This window comes from Salvia splendens, chromosome 16 (assembly GCF_004379255.2).
Source record: "Salvia splendens isolate huo1 chromosome 16, SspV2, whole genome shotgun sequence".
Lineage (NCBI taxonomy): Eukaryota > Viridiplantae > Streptophyta > Magnoliopsida > Lamiales > Lamiaceae > Salvia > Salvia splendens.
Window position 1 is genome coordinate 10,381,643 of NC_056047.1, and position 24,172 is coordinate 10,405,814.

The 24,172-nt window shown below is 37.2% G+C and overlaps 1 protein-coding gene and 1 pseudogene across 2 annotated transcripts; both read left to right on the top strand.

Annotated features, from left to right (window-relative positions):
* Positions 1-1,322: 1,322 nt before the first annotated feature.
* LOC121771242 lies at positions 1,323-9,028 on the top strand (annotated as a pseudogene).
* Positions 9,029-19,056: 10,028 nt separating this feature from the next.
* LOC121772398 (FACT complex subunit SSRP1-like) lies at positions 19,057-23,762 on the top strand. 2 transcript variants are annotated; one of them, XM_042169487.1, is made up of 17 exons: positions 19,060-19,212; positions 19,645-19,650; positions 19,804-19,983; positions 20,276-20,381; positions 20,608-20,744; positions 20,909-20,992; positions 21,067-21,161; positions 21,262-21,370; positions 21,530-21,616; positions 21,715-21,807; positions 22,050-22,247; positions 22,333-22,478; positions 22,573-22,726; positions 22,859-22,957; positions 23,044-23,223; positions 23,311-23,389; positions 23,466-23,762. In XM_042169487.1, the coding sequence occupies exons 1-17, from the start codon at positions 19,159-19,161 to the stop codon at positions 23,591-23,593; spliced, it is 1,935 nt and encodes a 644-aa protein (XP_042025421.1). In that variant the 5' UTR covers positions 19,060-19,158; the 3' UTR covers positions 23,594-23,762. The 2 variants fall into 2 exon arrangements, with proteins under 2 accessions (XP_042025420.1, XP_042025421.1); XM_042169486.1 differs by lacking the exon at positions 19,645-19,650 and having other exon boundaries at positions 19,057-19,212; positions 19,798-19,983.
* Positions 23,763-24,172: the final 410 nt, after the last annotated feature.

Genomic DNA, 24,172 nt, shown 5'->3' on the forward strand with positions numbered 1-24,172 from the left:
TCCATATATAGTCTATATCCATGTCCACAATAAGGGCACATGTGAAAATACCCCATTTGTTACCATCTGCATCACATGAATCCGTTGTGGTCCACTTACTCAACAACTTATCTAGTCAATATTTGTATCCAATTATCAATTTTACAATTTTTATTTTCTGGTGAGAAGATATGGTCTTCCATAATTTCCATAGGCAGCAATAGGCATAGAGAAAGACCAGTATCTCCAAGACTCCAATAGAATCTCAACTAGGATCCTTTTATCCTCGTTGGATATTCCCTTACCTTTTTTCAGTTTTCTCTGTATTTTATTCATTAATATAGTAACACCATTTACTTATCTCTATCAAACATCATTTGTTATCATGAAATTTGGCCTTTTTGTATTAGTTTTCTAGTAATTAGTTAACTCAATTCATTCCGCCTATGTTAAAAAATGTTAATCTTTTTTGGCCCACTTTATTTGTGGGTATTTAACTGATGGAATTCGGATAAGGACATGCCCTTCACTACTAATTTTTATCGAAAAATCTTAATTGTTTGAATCTACAAAAGCGCCCATGAGAAATAAAGGTGCAAATGCATTTATTTCGGGACTCTTCAAGTAAGATCAAAGTTGCTTATTGTACTTAGTAGTAATGCTTTTGTATAAGTAATTTCAGATAAATATATTAGTGTATTTTCTTCCTTATAAATATGACCCGTATACATCTGTGATCGGCTGATAGCATCAGTTAACAAATCATTATAGCATTACAATTCCAGTATAGACATCAGTTAACAAATCATCATTAGTCGTTACATGTCCACAAATATCATCCTATTTCCAGAAAGAAAATGGTTGCATTTACAACCAATCTCCAAAAAGAAGCTTTTAAAATAAATTGCGCCTTAAATCTCTCCTCCCAAATTTGTTAAGCAAATGAAATGCAATCGTTATGTTTAGACTTTAGAGCCTCGTCAATAGGAGTACTAATTATGATGCAGAGAAATTATAGTTTATTATGATTACGCATATTAGTGTTTTTAATCTTTCGAAAAAAAAACTTGCAATTATTGAGTATTCTTGGATTGAAAATTCAACAGACATAATTACTAAACATGGGGGTGATGAATTACTAGTATAAAAAAATATCGGGAAATTTCTATGGTGTGGGTCCTGAAAAGCCAGCGACAGATATCATGTTACGAAATGCCACCATACACAAGACGACAAAACCATCACCACAATCCGCGCTACTTATTTCCACGTGTCGTCATCTGACTCCTCACGCTAAAATCATCGCAGCCCCACCCTTTCTGCACCAATACTATTTCTCTCCTCCCCGCCAACACACACTACTCACACTGTTCCAGCTTCTGATATTTTTCCCGGAGGAGAAAGCATGACGGACATTACGGATGATATAGCAGAGGAGATATCGTTCCAGGGGTTTGAAGATGACTGCAGATTACTCTGTGACTGCAAAGGTAATTTCTGTATTTTCTCTATGTTACATCTTTCTAAGCATGCATTTCCAGTGCCTTGGTAATTTTGTGAGGTGGTTTCTAGATATCCGAGAATATCACTCCTTTATTCTTCTCATGTGTATGATGGGCTTTTACCAATGGTGTCAGGTCACAAGAGACGTGTCTCTTTTATCCAGGTGGATGGCTGTTGATCTCTACTTGCGTGAAGTTGATAACCTCAGATTTGAACTCTCCATGAACCAATGCAGTGCAAAGTTATCAGGATTAGCACGTGAAATTTTAGAAAAAGGTGTTGTGTGCTAGGCTCATGCTACACATATGAGAAAGTTGCACCATTTGCTCATGCATTTCGTCTCGATCATCATTGTCTGAGGGGTATACAAGCAACTAGAAATTGCTGCTAGTTGGTTGAGTGACTTTCTGAACCAATATTAGAGAGGCGGTCTATAGAGTTGATATCATTGAGATCTAAGTTTGGAAGCTTATGAACTGTCTCAGCTAGTGTAGCATGCTTTTGCATCTTCCCGTATTTGAACTTATCATATAAGGTTCTTCGTCCGCTTAGGGATCCAGTGTCAGGTTATGCTATATGTTGTAGATTTTTAATCCTGCTGCATTACAGTGAGCTTTAAGTCCAGTCAAATAGCTCTTCCTATTAGATTTAACATTTTTCCAGAAATTTTTTGCTAATGCTTATTGCATTGTGCATCACACCTATTGAGGAACTGGCTGATTAAAAAATAGTAGATTGCAAGGCAAGAAGTCACACATTCATTTCATGGTTCTACACGTTGTAATGATTAGTGTGATGCATTGAGGGAGTTCTTCTGCAAATAAATTGGCCAGTTAGCTGAAGCACTGGCTGGTAATTGCTGACCTTTTTTACCTGCATTCCTTCAGAGAAAACACTAGATGACTGGCATGAAACTCGGAGTCAACAATCAAGTTTGGGCCAATTCAAAAACTACAGCAATCATGCTCCACCTCTTCCAACACAGCTTCCAGCTGGTGCAGACCTGCCCTCTTGTGCAGGTTAATGTCTCAACCTCAATAGTTTGTATTGTGTGCACACCCTCCAATTTTTTTACATATTTCCTGATTTGCCTTTTGCACCTCCCTCTAGTATGTTCTGATTTCGGTTCTCATGTTTCATGAGATCATACGCATTGTTACTTCTTAGGTCTTTCCATTTTATCTCACTATTACTAATGGCATCTTCTATGCTTGGAAGTTGAGATATGAACTTCATAAAATTTCATTTGTACTTTTTACTTTTCCTGTAGAACACAATGACATGGAGACTCACTATCCTAGACTAGATGTCCCTGGAACAGAGTTTAAGCCAATGAATCGTCAGGTAAATCAAACTCTTGTATCTTATTTTGCCTGGTCTTCTCAACATATTTATATATGTTCTTCATTTTAATGGGTGATGCTAATACATTTCTTGCATTTTTGCAAACAGGGTAGACAGGATTCCCTGAAAGAATTTTCACTTGATACAAGTAAACTTTCCATCAAAACACATGGAAATGACAATGGTAATAATTCAGGAAATGGTCAGTCAGTTGTGACACCACGAGGAACAGCTTCTAGTTCGAGTCAGCTTCTACTTCAGAGGAGACAATTTGCTGAATCTCAGATAGGAAGGACTAGTTTCCAGAAGCTCCTAGAACCAAGCTCTTCCCAGATACCTGGAATAGCTCCTTACAGAGTTGTTCTCGGGGATGTGAAAGAAAAGGTGCTGAGCTTGCCTATTTCCGTCCACGTATTTTCAAACTGAATTAAAACTCCTCTCAGCTATCTTTCCTCATTCCCACTTCATAAATTCAGGAAAACTTAACTGATCGCTGGGATAGTTCTCCAAACCAATTCTCCCATAAAAACAATGATTTGATGCTAAAGGGGTAGATGTGACCTCTTAGCTGCGTAGAGTCTCATTCAATTGTCAATTTTACTATATAAATCACAGAATCAATTAATTAGGTGGCAGCAATCGTTTTTATTTTTCATAGAACTTTGTTATGGCGTTCTGGATTTTGACTTGGCTTCAAATAATTTTCTTATTTCATTTTGGGCATAATTATTTTATTTGTCCCAGAAATCACCGGGTTGTTACCAGCCTCGTTGCAGGCATCTTAGGATGTGGTTGGGAGAAAACCGTTGACCTAAGAGAGTTCTAGCTTCTTTATTAGTACTATGATTTTTTTAGTATCTGAAGTATACAATTTAGCCATTCTACATTTCGTCTTGTGTCTGCATTTAATGCATGCGATGGCTTTTGATGGTTTCTAGAAAATTTTCAGTGTTCTGTTGCTTATCCTAGGTATTATTTTGGTATCCGGCCAATGGAAAGGTTGACGGAACTGAATAGGAAACTCTTTCGAGCTACATGAGCTTACAGTGATGTAAGGATAGCAACTTTTGAGGAAGGAAAGATTAACTTTGTTGCGGGCAAATTAAAATGTCATACAAATTGCAAAGGAATAGCCAATAGGTCATCAGATCTTGAATTAGACTTGCATTGCCTTGGATATAATATTAGAAAGTGGGAACTTAGCCTAGTTGTTGTGAAGTGCATGGCCTTTTGATTTCATGTACTAGTATTACTTTTGGAACAAGTTGTTACTTCAAAAGTTTACTGTCTGCAGTGTTAATGTCCTCTCATTTATTCATTACGGTAATATATGAAACTTATGTGGCAGATATGAGCGATCTTTTGTGTAGTAAATATTAGCAAAACTTGTTTTTATTCTGTAATGTACATTATTGAATGACTTTGTTTATATGAATTGTGTTTTCCCCTTTTTGATACTTCCATTTTTCTTTATGTTATCTTGATATAAGCTCTTTTCTATTCTCTCTTCTTTGCCTACAATTCAGCTTTCCAAGAGTCGAAGACGGCTAGAACTTCTTCTTAAGGACCTTCCGTGTGAATATGACTCTTGGGATTATTATGAGACTTCAGAGCAACTTCTTGAACCTCTCTTACTGTGCTACGACTCACTGGTATGATTCAGATATCTCACGTGTTTTAACATTTGCAGATCTTAATGTAGTGACTCATTGTGACATTGCAGCAATGTTCCGGGTCTGGGATCTTAGGTGATGGCCGACTTGCTGACCTAATTAGGCGTGTTGCTACTTTTGGGATGGTGCTAATGAAGCTCGACCTTCGCCAGGTAAATTCCCTGTTTATGTTCCAAGAAACAATTATTTATTTCTCATGCTACTTGTGCTAACTGTCATGCTCATGTGCCAGGAATCTGACAGACATTCAGAAACACTGGATGCAATAACCAAATATCTGGATATGGGTGCCTATAGTGAGTGGGATGAAGATAAGAAACTGGAATTCCTGACAAGAGAGTTGAAGGGGAAGAGGCCTCTAGTTCCTCCAACTATAGAGGTAGCTATTTTATAGTATATTTATGTAACTTTAGTTGCTTGATTTTCAACTGATTGCATTAAGCACTTTGTGTCCATTGTGGATTTACGTGCAAAAGAAGTTAGTATATAACCATTCACCACTACTATCATAATGTTCCCTTACCCTTCAAAAACCAATCTCCCTCAGGACTTTACAGGTCTTTTTTCCAAGAAGTATGTCCATAAGAATTTCTTTATGTGCTGTACAATAACTTATTTATTAGCTTTGAAATTGTAGTAGAAAACGGGACAGTTAAAATAAATAAAGATGCGGGTGCTGTTAATATGATGAGATATGATGACACTGGATGTTGACAATATGAACAGTTAGGCGGTTGAGATGTCTCTATTAAGATATTCATGTTTACCCTTGTCTGTATAATATAGGTTTGGTTGTCTGTATAATAAGTCTACCTCAACGTCACTTGAACTATCAAACTAGTTTTATTGTGGTTTAGTTCCATGTGTCAATTTTTGTGCGAATTTCAATGCAGTTTTCATTTTTGTACGTACTATGGAGGATATATGCCAGTTTCATGCTTGACAGGATACTAAAATGAAGGTCATGCATTGAAATTTTCACTGTTGATGATACGATTATTATTATTATTATTATTAATATTATTATTATTATTATTATTATTATTATTATTATTATTATTATTATTATTTAGTTAGTTAATTATGGATTTTCATATCTTTTTCATATCTTTTATCTTGCTCATTAAGTTAGTATCCACTATTATAAATAGTGGACATTGTTAGTCATTTTGATCAATTCAAGAAATATCAATTCAGTTTATCCTTTATCGTTATTTTATCTTTTCGTACTTTATTTTTCCGCAAGTTCATCTCGTCAAACTTTAATTGACCGAGAACCCTAGGCTGCTCGACGGGAGGATCCCGCGAACGAACCTAACCCTTCTCCGGCAACCTCGCACTGCCGGGACCGATACGAGTAACCTCGTATCAGTTGATATCAAATAAAGATACAATATTCAGCAAGGTATAATGGATTGAAGGTTCTGATCAAGAGTTCAAATTGCAATATTCAAATGGAGAAAAAAATAGCAAATGAGTAGTATCAATGGAGGAAATGAAAATTATGTAAATTGAATTAAATTAAGTTCCAATAAGTGATTTAATGGTATTATTCATAAAGATATTTATCTGTTCTTTTAATGTTGAACAACTGTTTGCAATTTGAAAACAAGTAATTTAATTTTGGGCTGAAATATGAAGAAACAAGACAAGTGAGTAATTCTTTTGAGGTATTATATCTACGTTCTTTGAGATCTTGTGGGGGTATTATTGTTGCTTGCATTGATCATAATGCCAAATTTTATTGAAGTATTCTAAATTTTTTCTTAATGTGTAAATGGTTATTATATGTTTCCTTACTTTATTTTTCTTTGTAGGTCACCCTTGATATTAAAGAAGTATTAGATACCTTCAGAGTGGCCGCTGAAGTGGGAAGTGATTCCTTGGAGCATATGTGATTTCTATGGCCTCCAATGTATGACATTTAGTATGTAGCAACTTTAAATGACGTTGCTACAGCCAACTAACATCCTGCTAAAGTCATTTGCCAAAAGCTACTCTTCCCTTGATTCAGTATATAACTTGTGTGTTGTCCATATGAATTGGCAGGCTAGTGATGTTTTGGCAGTTGAGCTTTTGCAGAAGGATGCTCGCCTAGATGTTGCTGGAGAGCTAGGCAGACCATGTCCTGGTGGAACGTAAGATGTCTTCACTTAAAATGCTACTGTAAAATTTTACCTTATATTTAACCATATATTGTATAATTTATACGATGCATTGGAGATATATGGATGTTTTTGTCTGCCTTTTAAGTTTTCTTATCACTCTTTTTGTTACCAAGAAGAACTGGGTGATTTTTATAGGAGGTGATTTTACCAAACATAAGAATGATCTATGGTGCCATTACATTTATTTCTCTCAGATCAATGATCAGCGACTTACCAAGGATAATCAGCTTCACAATTGACACAAATGATCATCACGCTAGATGAGAATGTGGCTTTAACTTTTAGTTATTTTTGCTGCTGGAATGTATATTTTATGGAATCACACCTTCGAAAGATTGTGCTATACTTATTCTTATGAACTCTGGAGCATTTATGAAGATTGACTATAAGCAAAAATTACACCCATCAGGAAAAGCGTGTTGGAAATATGATATTTATATACCCTTTCTGCATTTCTATACATTTAAAAACTGACAGAATAGTATCCGAATCTTGTAATAGGCTTCGCGTTGTTCCTCTATTTGAAACTGTGAAGGACTTGAGACAAGCTGGTTCAGTCATCAGAAAGCTACTATCAATTGATTGGTATCACGATTATATTGTTAAGAACCATAATGGACACCAGGAGGTACAGTAACAATTGTTGTTTAGCTTATTGATGGTACAGGTGATGGTTGGATATTCTGACTCGGGTAAAGATGCAGGACGCTTTACTGCTGCTTGGGAACTTTACAAAGCTCAAGAAGATGTTACCACTGCTTGTAATGAATATGGCATAAAGATTACTCTATTCCATGGCCGTGGAGGCAGCATTGGGCGTGGTGGTGGTCCTACGCATCTTGCTATTCAGTCCCAACCGCCTGGTTCAGTTATGGTGAGATACACTTTGTTGTTCCTTTTCTTTTTAATCCAACTTTTAAGGTTCTATATTATTTATTTTGTAAAAGGTACTAGAATTTTTGCGCATTTGTATTTATCCAACTAAGAAGCAAAATGAACATCCCGAATTATGTACAATAGTGGTGCTACAAAAGTTTCACATGTTATGGTAAGAATTTAATGTACATTAAAGGGAGGTCACAAAATTGATACAAAAATAGTTCTCATTAAAGAGAGTACTATATAAGAAGCAAACTCGAAAGAGGAAATCAAGTTCGTTTCGTTTCTACTTGATTGAAAGAAGAGTATACTATATGGAGAGTGATGGAGTATGAAGCAATGCAGTTGAGGACTACAATGATGTAAAATTTCTATAGAAGCATGGAATGTCTTGTTATTCTCTATAGCTTTATTAGCTCTTATTTTTACTCAAGTTTCAATAATGGCAAACATATCTTCTTCCATGAATTGGCAGGGTACTCTAAGATCAACCGAGCAAGGTGAAATGGTGCAGGCCAAGTTTGGGCTACCGCAAATGGCCGTACGACAGTTAGAGATCTACACCACAGCTGTGCTTCTCGCTACCATACGACCACCCCAATCACCCAAGGAAGAAAAATGGCGTAAACTGATGGATGAAATTTCTCAAATCAGTTCAACTACTTACAGGACCACTGTCTATGAGAACCCTGAATTTCTTGCCTACTTCCATGAGGCGACACCTCAGGCTGAGCTCGGCTGTCTTAACATTGGAAGCCGTCCAACACGCAGAAAGGTTTCAACTGGAATCGGACACCTGAGGGCCATTGCTTGGATATTCGCCTGGACTCAGACAACTAATTCTCCCTGCTTGGCTTGGAGTTGGTGCAGGCCTGAAGGGCATCTGTGAGAAAGGGCACACTGAAGATTTACGAGCAATGTACAAAGAGTGGCCTTTCTTCCAATCAACTATCGACTTGATAGAGATGGTTCTGGGAAAAGCAGACATACCAATAGCCAAGCATTACGATGAAGTTTTGGTGGCTGAGAGCAGGCAAGAACTGGGGGCTGAGCTTAGGAGGGAACTTTTGACAGCAGAGAAGTTTGTGCTGTTGATTACCGGACATGAAAAACTGTCCGAAAACAACCGTAGCCTTCGGAAGCTGATCGAGAGCAGGCTTCCCTATCTGAATCCAATAAACATGCTGCAGGTGGAGATACTGAAAAGGCTGAGGCGAGACGACGACAACAACAAACTGCAAGATGCCCTGCTTATCACCATTAATGGCATTGCTGCTGGCATGAGGAACACGGGTTGAGCGCCGTACTAGTAAAACTCATCATCTATCTAAACAATTTAGGCAATATCTGATGAAAATAGTTTCTTGTTATTTGCACTAGTATTAACACCCGTGCTATGCACGGTACATAAAAGTTTCAAATTATAAATACAAAATAAATGAATATATAAAACCATAAACCATGTATGGCTATATCTTTCACCCAACTATTACTTTATTACGCACAAAAATATGATTATTTTCATTTATGGAAAGTTATCCCAATTTATTACTCATGTACACCAAGTTATTTATAACTTATACCACCATTAAAACATTACTTCAACTACTCTTTCCCCCCTCTCATACTTTACAAATTTTATCTTAATTTCCATACCATATTATATGCCTATATTTTTATTGAACGAAGAGAGTAATGTACATAAATATAATATTTTAAGAAGCATAAAAGAGAAATAGGAATCAAAGTTATAAAGAACAAAATCTTATCTCATAAAAGAAATCAAAATCAAATAAATTGTACCTTTTCATACTACCTTTAGTGTCCACAATCTTATCTCATGACTTAAATTATTTTGTCACAATCTCATCCTATGAATATCATCACCCAAACACTATCATTTTACTTAATTAATATTTTAACATTTCTTGAATATATGTACTATGCAAGTTTAGAGAATTTGTTTTTCTTTCATCCAAAATAAAATTATAATAAAATTTTATATAGTTATACTATCTTAATAATAACTTATAAAAAAACTAAATGTCTCAATAAAAAAATACTTAAATCGCAACAAATATTATAATAGTAAGTAACAAATGGATCTTTAACACTATAGGTTTTAATGACTTAGCATAACTTATGATGTATGGCCAAAGACTAAATACATAGTAATTATTTATAATAGATAAAATAAAATCAACTCAATTAGAATTATGTATACTAAATTTAACTGTAGAATTAACTGTAGAATTATGTATACTAAATTTTGTATTATCCAGCAATCACATTTTAGTTGACTATTTATTTCTTCCGTTTAATTTCAGACTGTAGCATAACTTGATATATATGGCCAAAGACTAAATGAGTTGTTAATATTGGAAAGAATAAATTTCTTACTTCCCACCACATACACGTATAAAAAGTAAATTGCCACTTAAAATAACGATAATATTTTATGCATCTTATTTGTTTTGAATAATATGAAATTTACACTACTCTTATATTTAGAAGTTATACAAACTTTATAAGTTAGATTTAATTTTACATATATATATATATATAATTTCATCTTATTCCGTAATTTATACAACTCTTTAGTAGTATTATTTAATTAATTAGAGACTAATTAAAATATATGAACTGAAAACTTTAATTGAGTAATTATAGGATGAAAATTGTAAACATTACATATTTGTGTTGTCGTTTAGCTTGTGAATTAATTCAGAAAAAAATATTACAATAAAGGATTAAATTATAATTTTAACCTAAATAAATGGAAGGCAAACTAAACTCTATAGCACAATTCCAATTTTAATCCAAATATAAGGCTAATTAACATATACTACTACTTTTATAACTAAATTGTAAAAAAAATGGAAAATATATGTGAAGTATATACTAAATCCAATAAATTAATAGTCCAAATTAAATCTAACTTTTAAGACACAATAATACCTAATTTAGAACTATATTCAATTAAAAAGAAAATCAATCAATGGAGTATAAAATTTTCCAAAAATCCAACTCAATAAAAACCTAAATAAACCCTACCAACCCTACGATAAAAGTTGCGCCTCCCTATTCTCCATCTCTCTCCCAATCACGCCTCTCCCTTCCTCTCCTGCGCCTCCACACTCTCTCTCAATCGGCCTCGCCACCTCCCTCTAGTTGCCTTGCCTCGCCACCTCCCTCTCTCTGCCAATCGACGCCGCCACGCTCACTGTCGTGCTCGCCGGGTTTCCTTCCATCCTGCTTAACTGTCTGTTTGGTCGGCTATGGTGTCGCCAGATGGCTCTTGCAGAGTTGCAGTTTCTGCACCGCCGTCGCTGCCTCCGTCTCTTCCGCCGGATGGTTCTCTTCCGCCGCTACCTCCGTCCCTTCTGCCGCCGCTGCCTTTACTTTCCGGCCATGCATCTCCGGCACTGGCCTCATCCCCGATAAAGTATATTTTTCATGTTTCAGAATATAGAATTCAAAACCAATATTAAGTTATTCAAAGTTTCAGAAATGTATAAATTGAATGATTCTACATAGATTTTTGCTAATTTGATATGTTTGTTCCTTTGCCAAAGCCATTGCTGGAGTTCTCGCCGGAGCTATCACCGGATTCCAAGCAGAACCACCCCCTATTTTGCAATCAGAAAATTAGAAAATTAGTCCATGATACATAAATGTAGATTCAACTAATGGAGACTCTATTTAAAATGTTTCAAAACTTTCTCAAGAAGCTAGAATTTTATTGAACAATACTCAAAATAAAAGAAAGAAATAAAAGCCACTTCATCTCTCCATTTTTCCTCCAAAAAGGGTATCATTGTCTTTTCACAAAACTGGCATTTTAGATTATGATAGATAGATGATAGATATGCAGACACCATTTCTTCGTGACATAAGTATGTAAATATTGTCTGAGATCAGAAGTGTGATATCTTTTGATGCACCGTTATTACCTATTAGAGCATGTTGGTTATATTGGGCTGTTATAATTGGTGAACATCATTTGGGCCTGGGAATTAATTGGCCCAGATGACTTTGGGCCTGTAACTTGCCCTAGCCCAATTTCCTGTGAGATATATACCTTTTCCTCTCCTCTAAACCGTTTCACTCTCTAACTCTCACTCTCTCTCTAAGCTCTCTGGCGATTGTGATTCCCTGAGTGTTCTTCATCCGTGTGATGATTTCCAGTGTGTTGCTCTGTGATCTTTCATGGTTTTTCAAGTGTTAGATCTTGTGTGAGTGTTTGTGAAGGCAACTACTCCGGTTGCCTACTTTCTGGAAAAATAGGGTTTCTGTTTGAGAGTGCTCTTGTGAGATTTGTTCGGTGAGAAACATAGATCCGGTGTAGAGGAGAGGTTTGAGGTTGTTCTCTAGTGTGTGAGGTGATTCACAGTTGGAACCTCCTGTGCTCCCTTGGATCTTCGATCTGGATGAATAGATCTACTCTATTGGCAGGTCTCTCTGTGATCTATTGGTGTTTCCAATTGTTTCTTGTTATCTTCCTTGAATATTGCACTAGATCCGTTTGGATCTGTTTTCCTTGTGTTACTAACTTGGGTATTGAGTGTGCATGTTCTTCAATAGGATCTTGGAGCTTTCAAGTTCAAGATTACTTCTCTGATTTAGCTATTTGTTGACAACTGTAATAGCTAGATTTCTTGTAACATCAGTCGCTTGGTTGATAGTTTGACTGAGCTATCTTGTACAAGACCAAAGAGGTCTCGGTAATTAGTGAATCCGGAATAAATCTGATCCCTACAGTGGTATCACAGCCACGGGGGGACTATTCCGGCACGCCGAGTCGCTATAAGGAGGTGGGAAAGTGGAACCCTCCCTCGAGTGGGGGTTTGCTCTGGTAAATTGGTTGTAACTTCCTTATTTTGGTTTCCTGTTTAGTGCCACTATAGGTTTGGGAATTTTGCTGCTGGTAGACAGCCTTGACAAGGCTTAAGGTTTTCTCTGTCTTTTCCCTGTGTGCTTTTGCTTGCTTCCGTGGTTTTCTTGGTGTTTTCTGATCTCTGATCTCATCTCACCTGGCCACCAAGCATCTTATACTGCCTAAGTGACCCCCTGCGCCCTCCAAGAGTGAGTGATTGCGAGCTGGGATAGCCTTAGCCAGTGTTGCTCGTGACAGTCAGGGTCTTGAGGTCTGACCTGTGTGGCTTATGTGCTCACTGTGTTCTTGGGTAACTTCTGTGAAAATCTGTGTTCTGTCCTTGTGTGCATGTCTCTGTTCTCAACTGTGTGTAAAGTTGTGTGTTCTTACCTTGCTCACTGTGTTCTTGTTGAACTTGTCTCCAAAATGTCTCAACCTATTGGTTTGGTTCCATTTAATAGAAAAAATGATTTTATGATTTGGAAACAAAAATTGAAGTGTATTCTGATTCAACAAAAGGTTTTCAAATCAGTTGATGGTACTGTGTCTGATGATGTTTCTCAAGAAAAACAATCTGAAATGAATGAGTTGGCCAGGGCTACTATAATTCTCAATTTGTCTGATTCTGTGATTAGAAAGGTTGATCATGTGGAATCTGCCTCTGAAATGTGGAAATTACTTGATACTCTATTCACTGAAACTTCCATGTCCTCTAGAATGTATTTGCTTGAAAAGCTGTTCAAATTTAAGCTTGATTTGTCCAGGGATATTGATGATAATGTGGATAGATTTCAGAAGCTAGTTCAAGATATTAAAAGATCTGGTGATAAAACCATTGATGAATATACTAGCATTGCCCTGATGAATGTCATACCTGATTCCTATAGTGATGTAAAGGCTGCCATTAAATATGGCAGAGACTATGCTCCTCTTGACCTGATAATTAGCTCTCTTAAATCTAAGGAACTTGAATTAAGGGAAAGGGGTTCTGATAAACCTACTGCCAACAAGGTGTTCAATGTTAGGGGTAGGTCTAACTCAAGAGGGGGATATGAATCAAATGGTGGTTCTAACACTAGATCCAACTCCAGAAAGAAATTTAGGACCAGATCCAGCAGTAGGGACCCTAAATCCTTCAGAAAATGTTACAACTGTGGAGAAACTGGGCATTATAAAAAGGAATGTACCAAGCCTAAGAAGAATAAGCCTCCTCACCATAATAACAATAACTCTCAGATTGAAAACATTGCCAGTGTGGCCAAATATGAAACTGACAATGAATCTGTGTTTATGGTGCATGATTTGTTGAATATCAATGCCTCCCCTATGTGTCCTTATACTTCAAATGACTGGTTATGTGATTCTGGATGTACTTATCATGTGAGTCCCTTCAAAGAAGTGTTTTCTGAGATAAAACCTGTTTCAAATACTTATGTGTCAATGGCTGATGACAAGAAGTGTGAAATTCTTGGGATTGGCACTGTGTGTTTAAAATTTAATAATGGCTATGTGTTGAATTTGAAGGATGTTAGATATGTTCCAGATCTATGCTATAATTTGATGTCTTGTATTGCTCTTGAAAATTCTGGATTGAGTGGCAAGTGGGGGGAAGGCTGTATGAAAATCTGTAAAGGTTCAATGTGCCTGTTTAAGGCTCAAAGAAAGTGTGGTTTGTATGTCTGTAATGAAGTTCCTCTTACTTGTGATAAAGCTTTTGCCAATGTTGTAAAATCTGACAAATTATTGTTGTGGCATAATAGGCTAGGTCACATGAGTGAAAAGAGGTTGAATATTCTGAAAAAACATGCCATTCTGTCTGATTCTGATGTTTGTGGTGAATTGCCTTTTTGTGACACATGTGTGCTTGGCAAACAACATAGAGTGGCTTTTCCTACACCTGTTCATGCTAATGTTAGTAAAAATGTGTTGGAATATCTGCATATGGATGTTTGGGGACCTGCTCCTTTGTCATCTCACTCTGGTTCAGTCTATTTTCTTTCTGTAATTGATGATTTCTCAAGAAAAGTGTGGTGTTTTCTGATGAAACATAAGTATGATGTGTTTGGAAAATTTACTACTTGAAAAACCTTGATTGAAAACCAAACTGGAAAGAGGATTAAAGGAATCAGAACTGACAATGGTCTTGAATTTTGTAATAAACAAATGGATGACTTGTGTGTTGGTTTTGGAATTAAGAGGCATAAAACTGTACCTTATACTCCTCAACAAAATGGAGTAGCTGAAAGAATGAATAGGACATTGCTTGAAAAAGTTAGATGCATACTTTCAAAATATGGATTGTCAAAGATATTTTGGGGTGAAGCATTGTTAACTGCTACATATCTGGTAAATAGGTCTCCCTCTGTGCCTTTATTGGGGCAGTGCCCTGAATATGTGTTTGTTGGAAAACCCTTGAATCTTTCTCACCTAAGGGTGTTTGGTTCTTCTGCTTTTGTGCATACTAAGACTACAAACTTGAACCTAGGTTTAGAAAGGGTGTTTTCTTATGATATCCTGAGGGTGTCAAAGGATATAGGGTCTAGCTAAGAGATGAGCCTAGTTTTAAGGACATTGGTGTTTAATGAAAATGATTTTCCCTGTCTGAGATTGACTGATAATTCAGCTTTAGAGAGTGTGGATAGTGACCCTCCAAGTGAGGTGGAGTCCACAGATATACCCACTGATGTGGAGCATCCAGTGGATGCTTCAAGTGAGGTGGGGCAACCTTTTTGGAACTTAGTGCCAGCCTATATTCCTAGTGACACACCCTATGAGGGAAACCTACATGATGATAATGTGAACAATGTGCCCTTACCTGATGACAATGTACATGCTAGTCCTATGAATGTAAATGATCCCATACCTGCCCAGAATGTGTTGAATAATCCTTCTGGAGTGCAAAATGCTATTGATGCACCAAATTTGAATGACTATGTGCTTTCCAGAGATAGGCCTAGAAGGCTAAATGTGCAAAAACATGCTAGATATATAGGGCTTGTTGCGTTGATTAATTTGGCTTTTAATGTGCATGAATCTGATGGGGATGAGCCTCAAACCTACAAGCAGGCTACAAAGGCTAAGTTCTGGGATAAATGGCATAATGCTATGGTGGAGGAAATGAATTTTCTGAAAATAAACCTGACCTGGATCCTTGTGCCCCTGTCTCTGGGTGCTTTTGTGGTTGACTGTAGGTGGTTGTATAAGCTAAAGAATGAGGTGGAGGGGCTGAGGTATAAGGCCAGATTAGTGGCCAAAGGTTTTACTCAACAAGAGGGGGTAGATTACACTGAAATATTTGCTCCTGTGGTTAAATTCACTACTGTGAGGTTGATGCTCACTTTGTGTGCTCATTTTGATTGGGAACTAAAGCAAATGGATGTTAAAACTGCCTTCTTGCATGGTGATCTAGATAAAACTATATACATGAGACAGCCTGAGGGTTTTGTGGATCTCAAGTTTCCTAATCATGTTTGCTTGCTAAAAAAGGCTTTTTATGGTCTAAAACAGTCCCCTAGACAGTGGAACATTAAGTTTAATACTTGTATGCAGAATTTGGGCTTTGTGAGAAGTACTTTTGATGCATGTTTGTATGTGAAGAACCTTAGTTCTGTTCCTGTCTTGTTGCTATTGTATGTTGATGATATGCTGATTATGGGTCCTTGTTTGAAAACCATAAGTGTTGTGCAAGCTGCATTGAGTGAGAATTTTGATATGAAAGACTTAGGGGATGCTCAGAAAATATTAGGAATCAATATTTTCAGGAATAGAAAAGAAAATGTTCTTGTCTTGCATTAAGAACCCTATGTGTACAAAATTCTGAAAAAATTTAATATGCATGAAGCTAAACCTGTTTCAGTACCCCTTGCTGGTCATTTTGTGTTAAGTAAAGACCTTTGTCCTCAAACTGAACATGATATCAATGCTATGAAGAAAGTTCCCTATGCTAATGCTATTGGATCTGTGATGTACCTGATGGTTAGCACCAGACCTGATATTGCATATGCTGTGTCTTGCTTGAGTAGATATATGTCCAATCCTGGTCATGTGCATTGGGAAGCCTTGAAATGGTTATTGAGATACCTTAAGCATACTGCAAGGTATGGTTTGTGCTATTCTAAATGTGAAGAAGGTGTCAAACTTGCTGGTTATGTTGATTCTAACTATGCTAATGACAAAGATAAGAGGAAGTCCATCACTTCTATGTTTTCACTGTGTGTAGGTCATGTATTAGTTAGAAGTCACCATTGCAGCACATAGTGACCCTATCCACTACTGAGTCAGAATACATTGTCATTACAGAAGCTATGAAAGAGGCAGTGTGGTTGAAGGGAGTACTTTCTGAACTGAATTTTGTGAAAAATCCTCCTGTTGTGTTCTCTGACTCTCAATCTGCTATTCAGCTGTGTAAAAATCCAGTTTTCCATGATAGAACTAAGCACATTGATGTTAGGTTTCATTACATTAGGGATATTGTAGAAAAAGGTGAAGTTTTTCTTTCTAAAGTGCATACAGATAAGAACCCAGCTGACATGGGTACTAAATGCTTACCTCTTGAAAAACTAATTTTTTGCATTAAGTTTTTGCATTTTGACCTAGGATAGGTGCATGTCCCGGGGGCAAAAGACCTCAGTCACTTAGTCTACTGTGGTAAGGGTGACTAGTGGCTGGAGGCATTAAGTCCTATAGGCTAATGGGTGTCAGCCCCTCTGGAGCCTATTAGGCAAACATGATGGTTTTCCTAAAGCTTGTGAACTTTGTTCTTAGTGCTGTGGGGACTACCTTGTAGGCTGTGATGAATTTTAACCTTAGCCAATAGTGAGATTGGTTTCCCAGAATGATGTCCAAGGCGGAGTATGTTGGTTATATTGGGCTGTTATAATTGGTGGACATCATTTGGGCCTGGGAATGAATTGGCCCAGATGACTTTGGGCCTGTAACTTGCCCTAGCCCAATTTCCTGTGAGATATATACCTCTTCCTCTCCTCTCAGCCGTTTCATTCTCTAACTCTCACTCTCTCTCTAAGCTCTTTGGCGATTGTGATTCCCTGAATGTTCTTCATCCGTGTGATGATTTCCAGTGTGTTGCTCTGTGATCTTTCATATTTTTTCAAGTGTTAGATCTTGTGTGAGTGTTTGTGAAGGCAACTACTCCGGTTGCCTACTTTCTGGAAAAATAGGGTTTCTGTTTGAGAGTGTTAATGTGAGATTTGTTCGGTGAGAAACATAGATCCGGTGTAGAGGAGAGGTTTGAGGTTGTTCTCTAGTGTGTGAGGTGATTCACAGTTGGAACCTCCTGTGCTCCCTTGGATCTTCGATCTGGATGAATAGATCTACTCTATTGGCGGGTCTCTGAGCCATTCTCTGTGATCTATTAGTGTTTCCAGTTGTTTCTTGTTATCTTCCTTGAATATTGCACTAGATCCGTTTGGATCTGTTTTTCTTGTGTTACTAACTTAGGTATTGAGTGTGCAGGTTCTTCAATAGGATCTTGGAGCTTTCAAGTTCAAGATTACTTCTCTGATTTAGCTATTTGTTGACAACTGTAATAGCTAGATTTCTTGTAACATCAGTCGCTTGGTTGATAGTTTGACTGATCTATCTTGTACAAGACCAAAGAGGTCTACGTAATTAGTGAATCCGGAATAAGTCCGATCCCTACAAAGCATTATGATTTTCTGCCGTTAGTGAAAAAATCTGATGCTCAAATATCTCCCCATCTATTCCTGTCTGTTCCTAGTAAATCCTTTTTCTCTGGAGTAAAGATAATGCTCAGCATCTGATGCGGCATGAGATGAAAGAAGCCTCTCTTTATTTGAATTATTTATTCCGATTCCTAGAATGGTAATTCTTAAAAATGATATTCTTTCTCAGACACTTGTGAACTTGGCTTATAAATACATACACAATGAGGGGTGTAAGATATCAACATTCATCCAAGAAATGGCATCACTCAAACTGGAGAAGCCTGTTGGTTCCCAATCAGGTGCTGCACCCAAGAAAGCTCCCGCCAATGCCAAAGCTCCGGCCACCAAACCGGGCTCTGCCAAGGGAGAACTGAAGCCTCAGGAGCCAAAGAAGAAGGCAAAGTTTTACTTGTTTCTTTCTTTCTTTCTTTCCTTCCCTCTTGTTTTTGAAGTGAATATGAAACTATACAAATAGAAGGAATGTTACGAATGAAGGGGCTCATGTAAACCTCTTTCGATATTTAAAGAACGGCAAGGAAAAGAAGCACCATTTCTGATATCATGGTTTATTGTCTTGTTTGTTGTGTATACAGGGATCAGGGGGCAAGTCTAAAGGAAAGAAATGAGAAGAGTTATTGAAGTTAGTTAATGTTTTCAACTTTACTAAGCAGCCCAATGTAATGAATGTTGCTGTCTAGGCTTGTGACCCTGTAACTTGGGCTTGGTATAATAAAATGATGATTGAACTATCTGCATTTTCAATAGCTAAATCTGTACCATTCTATATCCATATGTTTCTATCAATACAAAACAATTTGAAGGTTTATTGGCACAAAACGTCTTAGATTTTACGTGTATGGATCTAGTAAAAAAACAACCACGTTTTGTGAAATTAAATAAAACCATAATAAAAGTAAAATTACTAAACAAAAAAAAACAAACATCTGCGTGTCATTCTTTACTTGGTGCGTTTGCACAGCAGCAATTGCTGTGATTTTCAACACAGTACATATACCCTCAGCCGCGCCTCTGCCTACTCTCGACTCCCAATCATGGCGGACGGTCATTCATTCAACAATATCTCTCTCGGTGGTCGTGGAGGAACTGTGAGTGTTTATTTATGCTCCATTTTGTTCATTGTCAAATTAATTCATCCTTGATTACTGTTTCCTGTCCTAATTTTGGTGGTTATATACTCTAACCCTAGTTTTGCGTTTGCGTGTGTGTTATTTTCGTCGAAAAAGCTGTTACGTCAAGTTTGTTCTGTGTTAATCCATATTGTCGTGCCAAAACTAGAGGTATTTGTGTTCGTTCTTTTCGTACGAGGTGATCAGAATCTGTTGGTTGTTTTGAGGGTCACTGACATAAGTACTAGGAGTAATTTGTTCTCTGAGTTGCCTTCTTTGGAGCCTGTCGAAATTTGATATTTTTTGTGTCAAAAGCTTTCTGGGTTGACATGAAGAAGTTGAATTGGGAATTTCAAGGCGAATGAACGAGATTTTCCTGGAGGGTTACTTGAACTCTCAAAGTGAAAGAAGAAAAAATCGAAACAAAGAAGATGAAAAGTTGAAATTAGGCCTTGCTTTGCTAGTTTTATTATGTGAATATTAGTTTGTGAGAATCTGTGTTGTTAGTCTTGTAGTTCTTTTTTTCATTGAAGAAAGGGAATTGAGACCTGCCCTCCTTTGCAGAATCCGGGACAACTTAAAGTCCACTCCGGTGGGATAATATGGAAGAAACAAGGAGGTGGCAAGGCTGTGGATGTTGATAAATCCGATTTGCTGGGCCTTACATGGATGAAGGTACCTCGATCTAACCAACTTGGAGTTCGAACCAAAGATGGCCTCAACTACAAGTTCACCGGTTTCCGGGATCAGGTGGGTGTGTTATCTCTTTTCATGTTTATTTCAGAACTGTGAGCTTGCAAGAACATGTAATTCAAGACATTCTTAATTTGCGTCATAACTGGATCAACTTGCTTTAAGTTAAAAAGATGGAGTATAGGGAAAAGCTTTTGGTGTTTATCGATTTGCGATGCAGTTAAAAGTGATCTGTTTATACTCTGAATGCATTCTCATCACCACTTTGTCATGCCTCCAGTGGGAGGAGTTACATACTCAAATTATCACTTAGTATGATTACTTGCGCTTGTGGATGTTTTTTGTGCAGGATGTTGCGAGCCTTAATACATTCTTCCAGACCAACTTTTCAGCAACTCCAGGGGAGAAGCAACTCTCTGTCAGTGGAAAAAATTGGGGAGAAGTTGATTTAAATGGTATCTGTATAGCTCACCTTACGTTTGATATATTCCTTTCGTGTCCATTATGTTGTTTCATCATGAAGATATATCCGTCGATGCTCAGTTGTTTCAGTTGAAATAATGCCAACATTTTCTCTCTTTTTTTTGCTAGTATGATATCCTTATTGTTATCAAATCATTGGAATCAAGTGAATATGCTTTTATGATTTATAGATGACTGTTACACTCCTTCGATTCCCAGGGAATACACTTACTTTTCTTGTGGGTAATAAGCAAGCATTCGAGATATCTCTAGCCGATGTAGCACAAACCCAACTTCAAGGGAAAAATGATGTCATGCTGGAATTCCATGTTGATGATACGACTGGTGCCAACGAGGTACTTATTATTCCATGTAATTCAGTATTCATGGTTGTCTGGTGTTCATTGCATCTATTGTGATACCTACAAAAATTATTGTGTATAAGATTTGTCATCAATATAGATTGATTTCTTGTTATTTGGTAATTTCTTGAATTTGATAAATTTATTATTTCTTGCAGAAAGACTCATTAATGGAAATAAGTTTCCACATCCCTAATTCAAACACTCAATTTGTTGGTGATGAAAATCGACCTTCTGCTCAGGTATTTCATTTACATGAATCCCGTATGTTGGTTGTCTTTAGTCATTCGGTATTAGTGATATGCCCTTTTTGCAGGTATTCAGAGACAAGATTGTCTCAATGGCAGATGTTGGAGCAGGAGGGGAAGAAGCTGTTGTCACATTTGACGGGATTGCCATACTTACTCCTAGGTGGGTTACTTTAGTTTCTAGAATAATTTAGAATAAGTTGCAGACCCAACGTCAGTAACTTATCTCTGCTGCAGATTTTCTGACATTAATTTTTGTTCAGGGGACGATACAGTGTCGAACTTCATCTTTCCTTTTTACGTCTCCAAGGACAGGCTAATGACTTCAAAATTCAGTACAGCAGTGTAGTTCGTGTTTTTTGGTTGCCTAAGGTACTCTTCTTGCCCTTGAGAATCCTATTTGAATGGTATTTGCACATATCACTATTGGGAAATCTACTGTATTTATTGCATAAATGTTTCCTCGAATTACAGGAGATTGCCTATTTCATAAATCACCTCTAATGGTTGATTAACTTTTTTTTCTTGCAGTTCAACCAACCACACACCTTTGTTGTCGTGACACTTGATCCACCAATTAGGAAGGGCCAAACCTTGTATCCACATATTGTGATGCAGGTTAATATTGATAGCTCAATTATTTTACTTCAACATGAAAATTTGAGGATTAATTTGAAGTTTTTATGAGATTCTCCTTTTTTTAATCTCATCTACAGTTTGAGACTGATGCTATTATGGACACCACTTTATCGATGAGTGAAGACCTTTACAATTCCAAATACAAAGAAAAGCTTGACCCAGATCACAAGGTAATTATTTTACAGAATACTGATTCACCAGTTCATTCTTGAAGATGATTCACTGGGTCTCAAACTGCTTTCTTGACAATTGTATTGTAAAGTAGGTTGTCCATACCACATTTGCCTTACATTCCTCTCAATGGTTTTATTTCATTTTTACTGGATCCTCTGTCACCATGGGGTTCCATTTTGTCTGCTTGGGAAGCTGAGAGAAAATATGCCATGACATCATCTTTTTGATCAAATTTCAGGGACTCATCCATGAGGTCTTCATTACTATACTGCGTGGTTTGTCTGGTGCCAAAGCCACCAAACCAGGAAAATTCCGCAGTAGTCAGGATGGTTATGCTGTCAAGTCATCGCTCAAAGCTGAAGATGGAGTTCTCTATCCTCTTGAAAAGAGCTTTTTCTTTTTACCCAAGCCACCCACTCTAATTCTTCATGAGGAGGTACAATATGAAGTTATCTTTTGGGCCTCTTTACCATGTTTGTATGAAATGGCACCTGACAACTCTTCTGTCCAATATACTCTAGATTGACTATGTGGAGTTTGAGAGGCATACTGCTGGAGGCTCAAACATGCATTATTTTGATTTTCTCGTCAGACTTAAGACTGAGCAGGAGCATCTTTTCAGAAATATTCAGAGAAATGAGTATCACAATCTCTTTCAATTTGTCCAGTGAGTGCCTCTTGCTTGTTACCTTCTTATCATCTGATTGAAGTTCATTAGTGAAGTTGGTCATAACTTGGTTTCTGATATTATGATGTTTCAGAGAGAAAGGTTTGAAGATTATGAATTTCAATGCGGGAAGTGTCCCGAATGCCGAAGGAGTTGCAGCTGTTTTGCAGAGTGATATTGATGATGCTGTTGATCCACATCTCGAGAGAATCAGGAACCAAGCAATTGGAGATGAGAGTGATGAGGAGGTGCAGTCTCTATTTTCCTTTTTCCTGTCTTTCTGAAGTACATCACGTGCAGATATATGCTAAGTGCAACTACAAACTACAATTATATTCTGATTGAATTATTCATCTCTTAATGTATACACTTAATCTCAGGATGAAGATTTTGTTATTGATAAAGACGACGGAGGCTCCCCCACTGATGACTCCGGGGGAGATGACTCTGATGCTAGTGATAGCGGAGGGGAGAAAGAGGTGACAGCTCTCTCAGTCTTATACATTTTTTATTTAGATTTGAATATTGAATATGGAGCCCAGCATGAATATATGGTGTGGTCCAGGCAACACCGAAAAAGAAGCCCAAGAAGGAACCTTCTGCTGTGAAGGCATCATCGAGTAGGAAAAAGACCAAAGATGACGATGATGATGGAAAGAAGAAGAAACAAAAGAAGAAAAAGGATCCAAATGCCCCCAAAAAAGCAATGAGTTCCTTCATGTTCTTTTCTCAAGCCGAAAGAGAGGTTTGTACAACAGAAGTATACACAAGTTAATTTGAAGATGTGTCTATCATTGTGCCCTTAACTCAATTTGTGTGCAATTTGATGCAGGATGTGAAGAAGACTAATCCAGGAGTTGCGTTTACAGAAGTAGGAAAAGTACTAGGAGAAAGATGGAATAAGATGACAGGTATTTACCATATCCCACTTTCTACATAGCATTGCTTTTTTTACGAGCCCAAGGCTGACAGCCGTTGTTTCTGCAGCGGAGGAGAAGGCTCCATATGAAGCAAAAGCCCGAGCTGACAAGAAACGCTATGGTGATGAGATCAGTGGCTATAAGAATCCACAGCCGATGGAAGTCGACTCACCAGATGGATCTGACACCTCTTAGAGTTCCATCGCTGACAAACTGTCCGAGGTTTCATATAGTCAGTCTCCTAGCCTTCAGTTTTTACAGCTGATAAATGTGTCTTTCTTGTTACAAATATGAAATATCTGTGATGTGGCAAATTTAATCATGTTGATGCATGTGCTTATACAAAATTTTATTACTTGCAACATCACCTGCTTGGACTGGCCATATATGAGCTTTAAGTCTGGGAGTGGGAAATCATATGATGCCAGCACTCCCACGTCATCTAAAATTTTCGATCTGCAAAAATAAACAAGGGAAGAATATATTAATAAAAAGTCAAGACTCTGAATTAACGGTGTATCCATACAATATAAATTCAAATTTTGATAATTAGATTAGAAAAAAAAAAGTTAAATAAATTCACTAATTTGCCGCGGAAGACAAGTTGGCCATTCATAGACTCATTCAATTTTTTTCAAGCACAAGCACCGGTCACCTTGGATTGATGCCACTCTTTTTTTCTTTTAACCACTGGTCGTGAATTCGATAGTTGATGCCTTGCCAGCATATATATATATATATATATATATATATATATATAGTAGGGAGATGATC

Excerpts from the sequence above, each read along its gene's own strand:
- LOC121772398 (XM_042169486.1), top strand. The coding sequence starts at position 19,159 with ATGGCGGACGGTCATTCATTCAACAATATCTCTCTCGGTGGTCGTGGA. Across the intron at positions 20,993-21,066 it reads AAAATCGACCTTCTGCTCAG|GTATTCAGAGACAAGATTGT; the intron begins GTATTTCATTTA and ends CCCTTTTTGCAG. Across the intron at positions 23,224-23,310 it reads TTTCTCAAGCCGAAAGAGAG|GATGTGAAGAAGACTAATCC; the intron begins GTTTGTACAACA and ends AATTTGATGCAG.